This window comes from Aristolochia californica, unplaced genomic scaffold, assembly GCF_029961685.1.
Source record: "Aristolochia californica isolate CCGP_79_NKW_82.1479 unplaced genomic scaffold, dmAriCali1.0.hap1 SCAF_9, whole genome shotgun sequence".
In the NCBI taxonomy this organism is placed as follows: Eukaryota; Viridiplantae; Streptophyta; class Magnoliopsida; order Piperales; family Aristolochiaceae; genus Aristolochia; species Aristolochia californica.
The window spans coordinates 33,072,406-33,089,962 of record NW_027182290.1 but is presented as its reverse complement, the minus strand read 5'-3'; the positions used below and the strand labels follow the sequence as shown (position 1 = coordinate 33,089,962).

General features: G+C 40.5%; 2 protein-coding genes and 1 long non-coding RNA gene across 3 annotated transcripts; 1 reads left to right on the top strand and 2 right to left on the bottom strand.

Annotated features, from left to right (window-relative positions):
- Positions 1–2,177: 2,177 nt before the first annotated feature.
- Positions 2,178–3,390, bottom strand: LOC137940810 (protein STRICTOSIDINE SYNTHASE-LIKE 10-like). Its single transcript, XM_068785934.1, has 3 exons — positions 3,143–3,390; positions 2,769–3,038; positions 2,178–2,658 (listed from the first exon to the last, which is right to left on the bottom strand). The coding sequence occupies exons 1-3, from the start codon at positions 3,388–3,390 to the stop codon at positions 2,178–2,180; spliced, it is 999 nt and encodes a 332-aa protein (XP_068642035.1).
- A 2,487-nt stretch (positions 3,391–5,877) lies between these two features.
- Positions 5,878–8,605, top strand: LOC137942245 (uncharacterized). Its single transcript, XR_011110493.1, has 3 exons — positions 5,878–6,206; positions 6,346–6,428; positions 8,112–8,605. It is a non-coding gene; the product is annotated as an uncharacterized lncRNA (long non-coding RNA).
- Positions 8,606–8,952: 347 nt separating this feature from the next.
- Positions 8,953–10,195, bottom strand: LOC137940074 (tetraspanin-8-like). Its single transcript, XM_068784992.1, has 2 exons — positions 9,692–10,195; positions 8,953–9,320 (listed from the first exon to the last, which is right to left on the bottom strand). Exons 1-2 carry the CDS (start codon positions 10,193–10,195, stop codon positions 8,997–8,999), a joined length of 828 nt encoding a protein of 275 aa, XP_068641093.1. The 3' UTR covers positions 8,953–8,996.
- Between the last annotated feature and the right edge of the window lie 7,362 nt (positions 10,196–17,557).

Genomic DNA, 17,557 nt, shown 5'->3' with positions numbered 1-17,557 from the left:
AGCTGATGAGTAGTGATGAAGAACCGATGGAGGAAGATGGATGTGAAGTAATAAGAAGCAGCTCGGCGGCAGTTATATAGGTGCGGTGCTCTGAAAATATTGATCCTAGTGAAAGAAGGACGAGTGTAAGTTTGGAAAGTAACTTGGAAGTATAATTATGAATTAGAAAAGTGAATTTTTCTATATTACCTAATTTTTAAAACTAATAGAATAAATAACTAATTTTTTAACTTATTATCACAAATACCAAAGTTTGACCGGTCAACTACATACGGGTACAGTCAAAGATGAAACATAAATTTTGACTGCTTATGTGGTGCCACATCAGCACCGAAGAGCCTAAAAACATGTTACCTGCTAAGTCATTGAAAAACCACATTATCATCCATCTAAGATGCGATGTCATCGAGCACCACCTTAAAAGCTTAACCTTTTTCTCCCATTTTTTTTCATGACTGATTTGAGTTATTTTTTAATTACAAAAAATTTAAAGAATATTTATTTCTATTTTCAAAAATCATGCACATTTCATTTCATTACCTTGACATAAATATAATAAAAATATAAAATTTGATTATTAATTATTTAAAATTTTTAATATAATTAATACCTTACATTATTATTTTATGATATTGTTTAATTTAATAAAATATTTTATAAAAATAATTTAGTTTTTAAAATTCTGATTTGTTGGTACATATTTTACTACCTTCTTTTTTATAATAAAAAATATAATTTTTTTATTAATTAATTAAATTTTTAGTTCTTACCTATCTAACACCTTTCACTATCGATTTAAATTTTTTAATTAAAAATATTATTTTGTGTTTAAAAATCTAATTTATCGGTACAAATTTTATTACCTTATATTTTTACTAGTAAAATATAAAATAAGTAAATTAATTAAATAAAAATCTTCTTCTAATATATTTAACACATTTAATTGTTGATTTAAGACATTTAATAATTTTAAAAATAATTAGTAATTTTTTTTTAAGTTTTCAAAAATTTTCAAAAAGTTTACTTGGTGCATGATGACATGTCAAGGTGACATGGCATACAACATGGATAATGACAAACTCTTTCAATTATGTGGTATCTTACATGGATGGTGATATGGTTTTTCGATGACATGCACCACATTAGTAATCAAATCTTATGTATAACCTTTGACTTTACAATCAATTAATTATGATTTTAATTAAAATTTAAATAAATTAAGTTTAGGTTAATAAATAATTACACTATATTAATGACTATTTAATTTACGTAGAAAATTATTTTATTTTTAATAAATTATTTTTTAAATTTTTTGAAAATAATTTAGTTATAATTGATATTATTTAAATAAATAGTTAATGATCATTGTTTAGTGCATGGTTTAAAATTTAAAATATCAAATACAACAAAACTTAAATTTTGGATAAAATAAATTTAAATTTGAAATAATAAAGAACAAAACTCTGGTTTTATGAAAATTCTGAACTAAATTACCATTATTTTATTTATTTATAAATAATTTATATAAATAATTTATTATATAAATAAAAGTACGTAAATTAAAAAAGGCTCTTTTGTGCCCTTTCCCTTTATCTACAATTTCACTTAGTAGAGGGTATTTCCCTAATTTTTAAATTATATATATTTTGTGAGATCAGTTATTTCTTTCTCTTGACATAAGTGACACCCCACAATTTGGCCATTTTCGTAGAAAACTGACGGCCGGAAGAACCAGTGGCCGGTGGAGATGATGACGCAATCGAATTCGTCAAGCTGGATCGTCCAGTTCTCGTCGAAGTCATCGAGGTAGAGGTTGAAGAGACCGAGGTAAACTTAGTTCAATGGTTATTGGGTACATTTTTGCTTTTAATGGGCAAATATCTGCGGGAGCTTACTCAGTTTTTTGTCACTCAATAACAATTATTGATAGTAATGTACTAATTTTACAAGTCAAACGGTTAGAAGGCCTGTATGTTCACAAAGAATAAAATGAAAATCCTGAAACTGTGGATTGCTAGATAGTGGATGACCAGTTACTGTGAGGAGAAAGGAAGTGTGATGCCTATGAAAACCAAGGAAAGCTCTGATGCCAAAGAAAAAGAAAATTAAATTAATTCACTGCTTACAAAGAAAAAGAAAAAGAAATAGTAATGTGTTCATGTCTACTCTAATATTGTCTACAGCGTATAAGAACCAAGGAAGGGAACGTCGACAGAGCCGATCCACATAGTCCCATTAATTTCATGGACTTCGCTTACGGAGACAATGCCGCCGGCCTGCTTGTCCCCGATCACCTCTAAAGGACGGCTTTCTTCATTAAATTTTATGCCCACCACTGTTCCATCTCCCGGAGTAACCATCGTGCCTTTGGCGACTGCCACCCAGAAGTCTCCTGCGGAATTCCTCTGTATGTTGTCTGGGTAGCCCGGCACGCATGCAAAGAATTCGTAGGATCCCAATTGAGGACCTTCGAGCCAATACCTCATGATGCTCACAGTAGACGTCTGGCTTATGAGAAGGAAACTGTTGTTTTTGTTCACGGCCACTCCGTTGGGGAAGGGTAACCCTCTCAGAAGAACTTTCACTTCTTTCGAGATGGGATTGTAGGAAATTAACCTCCCTGTTCGATCACCGGTCGACACAACCATACTATTGTCCCTGGAAGAAGAAGAAGAAGAAGAAGACGTTAAACAATGCAATTAGCTAATTAATTACAACTCCTGTTTAAAAGAAACAAACTAACTACACAAGAGTAGTAAAGGAATTACTTTCTCTGGAAGACGGTGCTTGCGTCTGTGAAATAGACCATGCCGGTCTCTTGGTTGATGTCTATTCCGTCGACAAATCCAAGTGGGTTGCCTTCGACATTGACCACCTCTGGAGACGCAACTCCGCCTTTGGGACCGACTACCAGAAGCCCGTGATAGGCATCGGCTATGTACAAATCCCCTGTTGCTCTGTTAAACTGCAACCCCAGTGGCCTTCCACATTCTGCTTCTAATTCGGGGTCATCTGAGTTATCACAGATCTCCCTTCTCCTAAAGAATCAACGTTAATGAGTTTCCATCATATATTATAAATAAAAATATCAGACAGAAGAAAAAATATGATCAAAACAAATTTAAAGTGAGTTATATGTTACCTGTTTGGAGTAAGGACTGCAAATTCCTCCCATTTGTTAGCTGAGCCGTCCCACTTGAGAATGCGGCCGTCGGAGACACCGGTGTAGGGTCCTCCTCCGGCATTGTCAAATACAACGCTCTCTGGCCCAACTGCACCGGTGAAGTTCAGACGATGATAGCGCGCTTCTTGTGCGTGGGAGCGAGCCAAGGTAGTGACGAAGAGGACAAAGAAGAACTGAAGGGCAGGTATAGAAGATGCTATCGCCATAGCTGATGAGAAGTGATGAAGAACGGAAGGAGTAAGATGGATGTGAAGTAATAAGAAGCAGCTCGGCGACAGTTATATAGGTGCGGTGCTCTGAAAATATCAATCCTAGTGGAAGAAGGACAAGTATAAGTTTGGAAAGTAACATGGAAGTATAATTACGAACGTGACCTGATCTGATTGAAGCGACGACCCAATCCAGATTCCTCCAAATCAGAGCCGCTCTGTTTACCTTTCAAACTTATTAAAATCAGGCTGAGTCGACCCAAGAGTTGGAGTCACCGTTTTTTTTTTGGCCAAATTTTAATTTCTTGGGAACCTTTTTTATTCTTAAAATTAAAATTAAGAAGCTTTTACATTGTTTTATTTTAATTATACTAATTAATTGGTATTGGAAGAAACCCAGTATATTGGTTGACAGCACTTCCTCTCTCATGGTCACTCACTTTCCACTGAAAGCAATTGGTTGCGTTCATTTCCTGCAGAGTATTGATTATCAACTGATTATATTTTTGCCACAAAATGGAACTAGAAACAGATGAGAACATCCTCTTTCCGTCGTGGGGTAGCGTGGAGTAATCACACTCTCATGGAATTGAAAAAGAAAACCCTCCCAGAAAGTAAACATGGATAGCAACGATCGATGTTACAGAAGAGAAACACCATTCTCCACAGACTGCGTGTGGCGATGATTGGTGCAGCGTTTGACAAGAAATGTTTTGTTCGGTGTTGAAGCTTTGAAGTTCGATTAATCAGTGATGGGCACACCAAGACCAAGATCAAGACCCAGAAACGGTTTCCCAAGTAGTTTTTTTCTCGATTTTGTTTGCACGATCAAAGCTGATAATTACTTTTCAAACTTTGAGATTGCGGAAGCTTTGAAGGCTCGGAAACTCAAAAGGGGTGGTTGGATTTGACGAATCCAATGTTGAATAAACAATGCAAAAAAAAAAAACAAAAAAAAAAAAACTCCGTTGGTGAATTGGCAGATGTAATGTTGGAAGCAGAAAAGGAAAAGTGCAAGCAATGGGAAGCCTTGAATTAAGATGAAGGAATATTAAAGGGGCCATTTTGGGAAGCATGTCGTCCTTATAAACTGGCCTGCCTGGTCATCCTTGCTTACTCGCTGGATGTGTTTCTCTGGTAACAAACGTTCATTGGTTCAAGTTTCTCTCTGCTTGCCTCAGGCGAGACGATTTTTTCTCTCTTCTTCTGGGTTTTTGGGTTCTGTCATTTGCTTCTGAAATCTCTTCTGCTTGAGCTGTAACTGGACAGGTTCTCGTCATGGTGATGATAGGACAGCACTTGAAGAAGTTGGTCGGGAGTCTCAAGTTGAAGTTGAGAGCTTTGAAGACGAAGAATCCTTATGATAAAATGGATAAGAGCGAGAGCATGAGGGTGGAGATAAGGAGTAAGAAGGCCCAGAAGCTCATAGCCAAAACGCTGAAGCTTGCAGATTCACCGGGGCATAGAAGCCATGCCTCCTGATTCGTTTGTTACTTTATGTATAATCCCTCCTCTTCTTTAATCCCTCAAGGTTACTCACACTATCTGTCATATATTCTTAGATAATTATACGAATTCCCCTATAGCTGAAATGATCTGTGAATTGTCTTGTGAACCCAGAACAGACTATGTAGAAGGGAAAAAATCTGAATGATGACAGATTTTTCATTTGGCCTGGTTAATTTGGCTTCCTGAAGCTAGTAGAATCAATGAACAAGAGTCTACAAAAGAATATGAATGGAATCGTTTGAATATTAGCTCACTCAACTTCCTCGGTTTCTCCCGAAGCAGAGTCATCAATGACAATTCACTTTTATCTAGGCCTAAATATGAAAATTTTCAAAATCCCAGTATTTCTTTAGACAATTATTTATCTGTGATTCTATGAATGAACTGCTTCTGGCATCTCACGGTGTAGGTGAAATCCATCCATTAACAGTATTGTTCAAGCCTGTAGGTAAAGCTAACCGACAAGCAAATCCCTCTGAAAGACTTCCATGAATCAAATGACTTCACAGGACTTGCTAGCAAAAGAAGAAGCACTTCCAAGCGGTGATTCACTGGTTTGTTTTAATTCCGGTGCACTTTGCAAGGAAGAAAGATGTGAAGTTAATTGCCGATGAGTTGGCGCAAGAATATTTCCTTCATGAATCATGCATTCCCTTGTTTTAATCAAAATGATGACCTTGTTCAAGAGTGACTTAAAGTGGATCTTCTTGAATTTAACAAATAGCCTTTGACCTCAAACTGGATTTATTGATTCAGGGATGCCTTTTAAATATGATTTTCAAAGCCCAAAGTGAAGCATTGACATGAATTTTACATGGGTTGTTTAATTCTTATATATGGTCTTGTCATTTGTTTATCAAGAACCAGGTGCTGTATCGAACCATGGTGTTCGAGCTCTCACTCGACCATCTGGAAACTCAATTCTGATAGCTTGAGTCAGATGGGACTTGGGAAAAACCTCCGGGGAGACTTCGATGAGGCAGAAGAGACTCGCTCAGAATTGAAGGTTGCTCAGTTTTTACCTCTGATCCGACTGCCCCATCCTGAAGATGGGTTAGCGCGGCCGCGTCGGGGGTGACTCGCCCTCTCGGAGCTCCATGCGTCGCACCGGATCAAATTCCCCAATCTTCTAGTTAAAACCGATAGCAGCAGCTGCTCTCCCTTTTCTCCCTGTCTCTGGTGCGGGAATGGTTTCGATGAGAACGGAGACATAGAAGGGATTTTCCAGCCGCGCTGCTCCTGAAGATGGATGCTCTTCTCCTGGCGAAACCCGGCTTTTACGGCAGCAGTCTACGAGTAAAAGCGTATGCTCTCAATCACTTCTTTGGTTTACTCTCTACTGGAAAACGTGTTCTTGGACGTAGACTCTCATTTAAAGAAAATATAACGCGAAGGTTTTCTTTTCTGATTATTTTTTTTTGAAATTTTCTTTGCTTTTCCTAGAGATTCAAGAAAAGCAAGGGGCTGCAAATTTGTTAGCACGGTCCCAATACGCGCAATGGGTGCGACTTTTGGTGGGAATTTAGGTATGAATGAATGTTTGTATGGAGAACCTAGTTTCTCTTAAATCCGTCTGAATTGTCAATCAGAATGAAGTAATTGAAGTGTTTATGTTGTGTAGGAAAGGTTTTAGGTTCTGTTAGAGGAACTGACTTCTGTTCTTAAGGTCGCTCTGTGTTTATTGAAACAACTGAGCACGTGAAGAAGCAGAAACCCGTCTGTGCGGTGCGACTTCTTTGTACAGGCAGTTTGCTAACATTTTGATGACTAGTAATGAGGATTACACGGCTTTAATTTCTAGGTCATATAGGACGCAAGGATTATGTGAAGAAGACTCTAAATTTGGGAAATGAAGGGGATGAGCATAGTAGCTTTTAGTTCCCACATGAGCTACACAATAATTTGCCTAGCCATCTTATTCATTGAGAACCCTAAAACTAGACAGCTTCACAGCATTTGGATTATTTCCTCCCTGGCTGGATAGAAATTCCTTTTTCATGTCTGTTGTTATCTTTTTCATTAGCTTCACATATTCGACGAGGGCCTTCATAGTAGCAATTTTTCTTATGTGATTACTATGTTTAGTTTGTACTTGTTCCCATCAGTTTTCCTAATCATTTGGTGCTGAATCTGCAGCTTTTAGTCAATCATGTTGCACTAGATATTGGGTTGGGTATTTTTGGTTTGTATTTCAACATAAGGTTGACCAACCACTAGCTGTTAATTTTAGGATAAATACTTTTGCTCCATTTAGAGTCAAGTGATTTCATAAAATTGGGACAGTTAATTCTATATAACCTGCACTATGCTTTAGAAGCATAATAACTAAGTAATAAAACAGACTGTTGGTAGGTACAAGAGAATTATCTGAGACAAGATGTTGGTGGCTACTCTCTCATAGGTAATTGGTAGCTCGTGTTTACCTGATCAATATTGAGTCTCTAAGAAAGCAAAAGAAGTAGAAGTTTCTTCAATCTTTTCCTGCAAATGCTATAAGCTGCAGTAAGTATCTGTTCTGCTCCATCCTGTATCCATGCCTGTGTACCTTACAATTGCTAGGGGGCCTGTGAAGGATCACTTGAATAATTTCAACACATCAGACCTGTACAGAAACATTATGGGCACCTCTCCCCCCCCTCTCTCTGTTCTCGACAGGACACAGAGGGGGCTTGAACAGAGAGGAAGGGGAGGTGCTACCCCCTTCCATGCAGGAGAGGAGAGGTGGGGTGCTGCCTCTCTCTTTGTTACATTTTCACCGCATGGATAGGAAACAACAAGGTTTGACGCAACAAAAACAGAGAGAATGGGATGGAAGAGAGGCTCCACTCTTGTCCTCCTTATGTTATCGTTAATGTCAATGGCAGCTGTTGCTATTGCCTTGACAGTGAAAAAGAAGGGGCAAAAAACATATGAAGCCTGAAAAGTGCAAGTTGTGTCTGTGTGATTCCAGGAAGAGGTGATTGATTTATCACGGGGGATGTTTTGTAATTGTGGAAATGAAAATGTGATTCATGGCTTTTTTTTTTTTTTTTTTTTTTGCTTGTTGACTTTTCTGTTATTCCCATTATTTTGTTTAAAAGTGAAAATTGTTTCTTTTATTATCTTGCACTTGCTGTTGGATGTTATCTTTTGCTCATTGGTTTAAGCAACTTAAAGAGGTGTTTTATTTTGTAGTTAACCTTCCAAAATTTCCTCGTATGAATGTGTAGGATCCTTACAAACGTCTTGGGGTAATGTGTGATGCATCTGAAGAGGAAATACGAGGTGCACGAAATTTTCTCCTTCAACAATATGCAGGGGATGAGAGTAGTTTTGAATCCATAGAAGCAGCTTATGAGAAAATACTAATAGCCAGCTTCAGACAACGAAAGAAAAACAAAATTCAATCTAAAAACTAATTTGAAACAGAAAGTAGAGGAGTCTCCTTCCTGGGTGAAAAGATTACTAGAGTTTGTGGAACTTCCTCCAACAGAGGTGATTCTTAGGAGGCTGTTTCTTTTCCCATGGTCCCATCAGTACTCTTGCCGCCAACTTGGACTCTTGAGCTCTTCACGTCCCTTGTAGCCTGTGTCATTTGTTTAGTAATTTTATGATGTTTGTTGGTACTACCATGCAAGGGAGTTACCTACTATACAACAGATGTTTACGTAAGTTGGTTGTAATCACTACTTGTTTGCGCTTGTTGAGCGATTTTCAGCAATAAGATACTGGGTTGAAATCCAACAAAACTATCGTCGTCTTCAATCAGTTGTTTCATACTTCATTAGGCATCCGTGACATGTAGGTTCGTGTGGTACAGTGTCTTTGAGAAAACCCCAACTGAAAGACGACGCTGAGTAATCCAATTACGGAACCATTGAATGATAACAAAGTATTCCCCATCAATCGAATTGATTAGTGATCGTTAGAAAACTAAACAAGAATCAGTTATCAGGTGGCATTCAGGAAGAATCAAATGGAGTATCAGGGTCATTGAAAAGGTACAAAAGACACACAACTGTAAAAAAATTAAATTCTAAAACCAGGAGTAACGGAAAGGGAATAGGAGTAAGCCAGCATTGAATCGGACTTGGAGAAAATGGAGTTGGTACTGTTCAGTGGTAAGGATAAGGACCTCTGTATCCCTTATAGCTGTTGTCTTGTTTGTTGTTTCTATATGCACAGCAGCCGCACGAGTAGATGATGATCAGCAAGGCGAGTGCTCCGATATTAATGATGGCTATTTTCCGCCATTGGGATCTCAGGCTGCTGAGGAAACCCACCTTGCAGGAAGTGCAGTCGTAACACAAGCGGTCTTGATCGTTGCTCCATGTCTTGCAGTCAGGGTCAGGAGCGGCTGGCCCTGCTTTGGGGATTGTCCACAATGTCGCATTTACGGAGGTGAAACCACAGTAAGCAGGAGGCTTGCAGCAACCAGACTGAAAAAACAAGAAACAGAAATGGCATGAGAATAATTCAGTGAAAATAATTCTCCATGGCCATGCAAGATTCATTTGATCTGAGAATTCAGCTAACAGGAAACCAAAAGAGAGGAAAGAAAATTCGAATCCGATGGATAGTTGATTTCATGATCTTCAGATTGGTATTTCATTCTCTAATTAACATGAAGTGACCATCGAAACAGAGTTAGGTTGAAATGGTTCGCATAAATTTCTCTCCACGAGAGTGCTTCTCAACAAATTTTCAGGTTTCAAACAGTTGCTGCCCCTTCTGTTTGTTTGGATTGGGAAGATTAATGATTGAACAAAATGGAGCTCTGGTTTGAGAAAGAGAAAATGGATGTGCAAACCTGGACTGAGGCGAGGTTTTTCTTGAAAAAGTTCGCAGCCGCAGGAATGGCGTCATGGCCGAGGCTCTGACAAACCGTGGCATCATTGAGGCAGGCCTTGATCTTCTCCCAGTTTGCAGCGTCACTTACCCTCTGTTGCAACCAATGTGAATAATCGCCAAGCCGATAACTTTCGTAGCCCTGGCGTGAAACCATGTCGCCGGCGCTTTTGTTGGTCACGACGAAGGAGAAGATGGTGAAACCGGCGAGCCCCAGAATGATAACGAACAATATGAACTGATAGATTGCCGAGAAGAAGGTTACTCGGCAAAACGATCCGAAAAGACCCATTAAGGAGACGACGCAGAGGCTTGCGCCCACGATCAACAAGGGCAATTGGATGACTTTACCGCATGCAGTTGCACCATGAAATTGCAGAAAGAGAGAGAAACACACAAGAGCTATTGATGCTATCAATGTCAAGAGGTTAAGAAAACCCACTATGCAATTCGTTGCCCTAACCATGGCTAGTGGCTTTTCTCTTCCTCCCCTTCTGCTATGGCTTCTTTTCTCTCTTCCCGTCTCCCCTTCCTGTCCTCTTATTTCGACCCAGAAACAATTCCAAAAGCCTCAGAAAGCCGAAAGATTGAGAGAACAACAAACTAATAACGTCCTCGATCGATATTCTCTTCTCTCTCCAAATTCCAGATCAAAGGAAGCGGAATTTTGCATGAAATAAACCTCTGCCACACGGTTGAAGAGAAAATAACGGGGAAGAAAGAGGGTGGAAACTGAGAAAAAGGAAAGAGAGATAAGATGGTTCAGTTTCAGATTTGTTACGTAGTTGTGTTTCGTTGTCAGTAACAGAATGGATTCTAAAGAATCGGGATCAAACAAGCTTCTTTCTTATATTTGCTACTCCCCAAATACGTGAGAGACGCCTAGAGATCAGATTCACGTAGGCTAACAAAGGGGAGACAGATAGAGACGGATCGTCTCCGTCTTCCCCGTTCTTCACCCAGAAGATATTGTATTAAAAAAGGACTATATTATATGGTAAAGATAATTCAAATAATGATTTTTAATTTTATATAAATTATTAAATAACTTATTTAAATAAATGGTTAAACAAATCCTAGCCGTTGATAGGACGATTGAGAAAGCTATTGATAGCATCAATTCTGTCCTACAACTAATTTCAGTTTGGTGAGTATCAGAATTTCCTATATAATATAGATACTAATAGATTTTTTTCTTCTTCTTTAAATGCCTTGTCATTTTTCCCAGAAGGCAGGAATTCCTGAAGCTCTGTCTCTCCATATTTAGTTTTTCTCTAACAACGTATACCTAAAAATCGAATCCAACGGAATGCAACCAGTATCTTTCTTTTTGTATTTGGACATCTTCTGCTGCAGTAAATAAGTAAAAAATAATCAGGTTTTACATGAGTAATTGAGAAAACACTAACCGTGGTGGAAGTCAGCGAGAAGATGTCCAAAAACACAATGTAATTTGATAAGGGATAAAATGTTTTAGCAAGATTCATGTTGGATTATCCCAACAAAATTTAGGTGTCTCTGATGATGATTGGATGTACGGTAGGGGTGGCATCGAATTAAATTGAGTCGAACCCATTAATTTTAACCGAGTTTGAGTTCGAGCGGACAACAATGGCAGAGACAAAAAAAAGGAGAGAAAATTGATGGAGGAGCTCAACAGTGATAAGGATCGATGACAATAGATAGAGGAGGAAGAAAGTTACCGAACGTTGTTTCCCTTTCCCCGTGATTCCCGAAAAGTTGAGACGAAGACGAAGACACCTCCCACTACCAACCCCCACCTCCTGAGCCCTTGTTGAGTTAACGAGCTTCAAACTAAACCATGGTTTAGTCGAAATCAGCTCATTAAATTAAACGAGCTTAACAATTCAAGATTCAGATAAACCAAATCGAACCGAACCAAGCTAGAGCCGCTTGCAAACCGGCTCAGTTCAATGCCACCCCTAGATATACAATCATGAACACAAACCCATCAACTATGATGTTCTATTGAATAGTAGTAACACATTCCTCCTCAAAGCATATTTTTAAAGCCCTACTGATTTTAAAACTTGGTGTTTAGTGAGATTCAACTAAATTCAAAGATTTCAAAAAAATAGTTTAGTTAAATATAAACTTGAATTATTAGATATTTAATATATTAAAACCATGAATTTATCTCCATAAATTATTTAAAATACAGAAATAAAGTTTATAATATCATATAGGGATCAATAACATAAGTTATAAATGTGTTTAATTAGTATAGATAAAGTTTATGATTATGTTGTTTGATTAACATAACTATCAATATCAATAAATCATTGATATCTTGAACAACTTTATTAACATACTTATTAATTTAATATTACATTATGCAACCAACATACTATTTGATAATATTTTCTTTTAGTTTTAAAATTAAAATTATATTTTATAAAAACATTTAATTTCAAAAATATTTTGAAATAAATATTTTCTTTTGTTTATTTTGATATTTTATAACAATGTTATAAACCTCATCCACTCATCGATAAGAGAGATAACCAAATCCAATTGAATCTGGTCAACAAGGTTTAACCACCAGTTGACCAAATGCTGATGTCATAAAACATAATTATTAAAAATAAATAAAATAATTTTTCTTTGAAGTATAAGGGTGAGCTCCCCAACTTTTTTTGTATAGAGATTAAAAGGAGAAGCGAACAGAGCCCTTTCCCCGATCTTAAAAACAATGGTGGGACACCACCCCTCCCCTTCTTTGAGCCGATGGGGGAGCATCCCTCTACCCTCTCCTCCAGCTGGAAGTAAAGGTCCTTGCCCCGCTGACCAAAAGAAAGGATAAGGGCAGTCCCCCCTCCCCCATTTTCTGAAATTGTGCCTCACTCCCCAACTGGTCGTGCTGGTGAAGCTTACTAACCAAACCCGATTAATCAAAAACATTTTTGACCAGAAGAAAGCAAGTTTGTTGAACTCAATGGAACCAGACAAGATTATTTTACTTTGATATATGATTAGATTAGTTAAATTAATAGTCGTCTTGCTATCAACAAGGGAATGGACGATGAGGTTTTTCATCTTTTGTTTTTGGTTGAAGTCCAAGGATAGGATTTATGAAATTCTAGTCTTCTAGACTTCTATAAATACAACCAAACTCCAAGAATTTCCAAAATCCAGACTCGCCACAAGTCCCTCCTGAATGTTTACGTATGTATAAACATAAAGGTCCATAACTAAGTTAAGAAAGCATCAAGAAGAATTAGAAAACTAGCCCAATATAGAGAATAAAATTTCTTACCCCTCTCCCTGGGACCATGTATATATCATCTCCTGATTCGATGGCAGGAATAGTCTGTGAGTAATCATCTCCACCTTCCTGATCCTTCTAAACTAGCCTTGCACAAAGGGCATACAGAGACCTTTCTCATTGAAGCCTAGACAATAATAAAATAAAAAAAGTTAAAACTATGGAGTAGCACAAGAAACAAAAAATTTGGTATGAATTAGTAATCAATTACAGCAGAGTCAGTAACAAAAGCAAAAGTAACCAACATGTCAATTCATTACCCTTGAGCAGCTTGATAATTTGATGCTCCTAAAAGCATACATTCTTTTTTCTAAACAAAGAAAGATCAACTGAGTGGACCACACCAGCTGGATGAGATGAATGTTGAATGACAAAGTTAGCCATGGCACTAGGTCCGATTAGGGGCTGGAAGTGAAGCTGTAACCACAACTGCTGATCATTTTAAGATACCGCAGAAGGATAAAGTAAAAAGCATGTCATACTGCACTCCTAAACAACCAGTCAGTCATTTGGTCAAAGGGCATGCATCAGCAAAATGAAAGAATTGACATTTCAAGTAATTTCACAGATATGCGGGAAAACTGCTCTCAAAAAATAAGATGTGCAGGAAATTAGTATCCCATTTTCAGAAGCTCCTTTCCAGGAGCTTGAATACATACTAGAAATGCGATTGAAATTCAACTCGGACAAGTTCACAGAAAAGTGATTAAGACCTAAGGGACAATATGAACCGATCATTTTTTCCACATATTTGATGACACAACACTAAGATGTGATTGCAAGAGAATAATATGCAATCTGAAGTGCGAGTACCATCATGGGAAGCTCCATGGTAGTCATATGCAGACATCAAAATTAGCTACTTGGAGCTTTAGATACATAAACAGAAAAAATGTAAATTGGTAGTACTGAAAAATGCATTTATGGGATCAGCAGAAAGAAATCAACTAAAATTTTTTTAAAAAATAAAATGAGATAGGTAGCATATGATCAGCCCAGCTGTGGATGCAGGAGTAGCAGAACCAGTGCCCACATGGCAAGACCCCCCTCGAGGAACTGAAGTCAGTCCAGCATATAACAAAGGAAACTTCTGTAAAAGTAGATGGAAAAATTATTGCATCAACGTTTTCTTCTTGTTTTTTGACTATATCCTTTCTTCCTTCAGGATCACAAAAGCTACTCTGTGGTGCAGTTACTTGAGTGGGTGACCTAGTGTCACGCAGTCAGATTCGGGCTAAGTCCGTCTAGCCCAACGGAATATCTACCCCGTGCGGCCTAGCTGTTCCCAAGAACTAGTCAGCCTCCTTGTCTCATGGATCTTCCACCTAACCTCCACACTCGATGTTGCAAGCCAAAAGAATGACGGAGAGACCAAAAAAATAGAAGAATAATGCTAACTTTGTATTGAGAAAACAAAGGTACAAAGGGTGGCCAAACACTCTTGAAGGCCACCCACTCACTCTCTCTATACACTTAAAGAGCAAAGAATGCTAAGAATCCGACTTTTTTACAATGGGAGAGGCCCCTCCTATTTATAACCTCCTCCCCTGGCCTTTAGAAGGCTCAAAAACCGTCCCTGGTCCTTATCTCTAAAGACTCGGAGAAATTCGCCAGATCCGAAAATTCGTATTCTGGCGTCAGAGGTGCCCTGGTCGCGCGAGCGCCTTGGAAACCCCATTTCGTGCGAGCGCCTGCGCCTGGAGTCCTTGTAGCGCGCGCGCCAGCGCATAGAGTCCTGGCGTGCGCAACCCCATTTCGATTAGCCTGGAGTCCTTGTCGCGCGCGCGCCAGCGGATGCGCCTGGAGTCTTGGCCGCGCGCAACCCCATTTCGATCCGCCTGGAGTCCTAGTCGCGCGCAACCCCATTTCCATCCGCTTGGAGTCCTGGTCGCGCGCAACCCCATTTCGGTCCGCTTGCGCACCTGCTGGCTGCAACCCCATTTCGATCCGCCTGCGCACCTGCTGGCTGCAACCCCATTTCGACCCGCCTCCGCATGCCTGTTGGCGTGCTGCCTTGTGTCTCTGCCAGCAGCTGGGGTTGTTGCGTGCCTTGCTGCTTGGCCATCCATTTGGCAAGCGCAAGTACGTCTTCTTCCGCTGCAGTTGATTCCGGGTAGGCCATATGCGTGCGACCCTCTGGGCCGTGCCATTACACTTGGCCTTGGCCGTCACTGTTATTGTTGTGCACTGGACTTGACCTTGGTGTCTGGCCACACCATGGCTTCATCCCCCATCTCATACTCCCACCGCCATAAGGCAGACGCCCTCGTCTGCATCCCCAGGCGATAGTGGGCCACCTTCTTCTCGGATTGCTACAACTCGGCAGTGTCTTGCCATGTTGCCTCGCTTTCCGGTTGACCCTGCCACTTTGCCAAGTATTGTGTCCTCCGGGGCTTGTCCCTTTTGCGCTCCTCTCGGTCTTTATAAGCTCCGTTTGGCCGTCAATTTGAGGATGAAAACTAGTGGAAAAAATTTCAGTAATTCCCAATAGTTTAAATAACTCGGTCCAGAATTTTCCTGTGAATCTGGGGTCACGATCACTAATGATCATTGTGGGCACACCCCAGTTCTTCACCACTTGTGCCATGAATGCTCGAGCAACCTCCTCTGTTGTACAATCGCTTGGCACTGTTACGAATGTTCCGTGCTTCGTAACCTAGTCCACCACTACCATGATAGACCCAAGCCCTTCTTTCTTGCGCAAACCAGAAATGAAGTCCATTGAAATAGACTCCCACGGCCGTTTTGGAATGGGTAAAGGCTGTAACATGCCTCTGGGTTTTCTTTGTTCCATCATATCTTGTTGACAGATAAGACATGTGCACACATACTCCTCCACATCGCTCTCCATGTCCAACCAATAATACTGGCTAGAGAGCAAGGCCAACGTCCGTCTTTGGTCTGGTTGTCCTCCCCACAAGGTATCATGGCATTCCCTCAAGAGGTCACACCGAAGGTTATCGTACTTAGGCACATAAAGTCGATTACCTTTGGTCTTGAGCAATCCGTCGTCAAGCCATAGTCTTCTCCTCTCATCCAAGGTTGCAGCTTGCACAATGCTGTAGGTATGGGCGTCTTGGTGAAGTCTAGTGTGAATCCGGTCTCGCAACGAAGCACTAACCTGTGTAATTGCTGCTAAGACTCGTAATCGCCAAGTCGCATTTTCTGTTTCTGCGACAAGATGTTCCTGCATGTGCGCAGGCACGCCTTGCACAAAGCGCATGTCTCCTGCGTCTATGTGTGCGTCGTGCGCCTCATCAAGTTCTGCTGCTACCGCACCGCGCATGGTGCGCGTGAAGCAAGTGCCAACGCATGTGCTGCGCATATATCCGTCTTGCACAGCTGCTACTGCTTCGCGCGTGATGCCCGTGAAGGGTCTGCCACTTGCCGCATCACACGTTGAGGTTCCTGAGTGCTGTTCGCATAGCGCCACATGCACCTCTGCCTCCGCTGCACGCACATGTTCCGTTTCTGTGCGTGTTCCAGCAATGCAATCTGGTGTTGTGCGTTGTATATGTGTCAATACCCTTGTGCCCTTTTCTCCATCAAAAGGCATAGCATAATCCGTTTTTTCTGCTTAAGGTATCTGCAGCAGCCTAGTCTTTCCCCACCTTGTACCTCATCTCAAAGTCAAACTCGGCCAAGAAAACTTGCCACTGAGCTTGCTTCGGGCTGAGCTTGCTAGCATGGAAGTATCCGTCGTCGAGCCAAAATCTTCTCGTCTCATACTCCCACCGCCTTAATGCAGACGTCCTCGTCTGCGCGCCATCAACATACGCCACCCACTCATGGTTGGCTTGCTGCTTCTTCCAGCAGTTACTGGAACGCAGCACTGGATCTGGCTCCTTTCTACTGTCTCTCCCAGAGCATTGGATTTGGCGCCTCCCTGCTGCCTTTCCCAACAGTTTCTGGAAAGCAGCACCGGATCGGGCGCCTTTCTGCTGTCTCTCCCAGCAGCACCGGACCTGGCACCTCCCTGCTATCTTTCCCAGTAGTTTCTGGAAAGCAGCACCGGATCTGGCGCCATTCTGCTATCTCTCCCAGCAGTACCAAAACTGGTTCCTCCCTGCTGCCTTTCCCAGTAGTTTCTGGAAAACAGCACCGGATCTGGCACCTCTCTGCTATCTCTCCCAACAGAACCGGAACTGGCACCTCCCTGCTGCCACTCCCAGTAGATCCTGATCTTGGCACCTCCTTGCGAACCTTCTCCATTCGCAAGGGCTCTCTCGCATAGGGTGAGTCTTGCCTCCACTTCTTTTGCAATGGTCTTAAAATCTCCGTCCACTCTCTGAATTTCAGTTCGCATCACTGCCATGGCACTATGTACGTTGTCCTCAAACCTTTGGAACCAGTCAGGGACAGGGTGTAGGCCATGCACAATGTCACGTACGAACTCCTCCAGTCTTGAAAGCTAATTTTCCAAGCTAACAAGCCTGGACTTGAAATCACCAAAACATAAATCGTTTTCAGAGAGTGTTTCCATACCTCTTGTTGCTACATCTCTACTTGTGGACGCCATAGATGGAATGCTGCTCTGATACC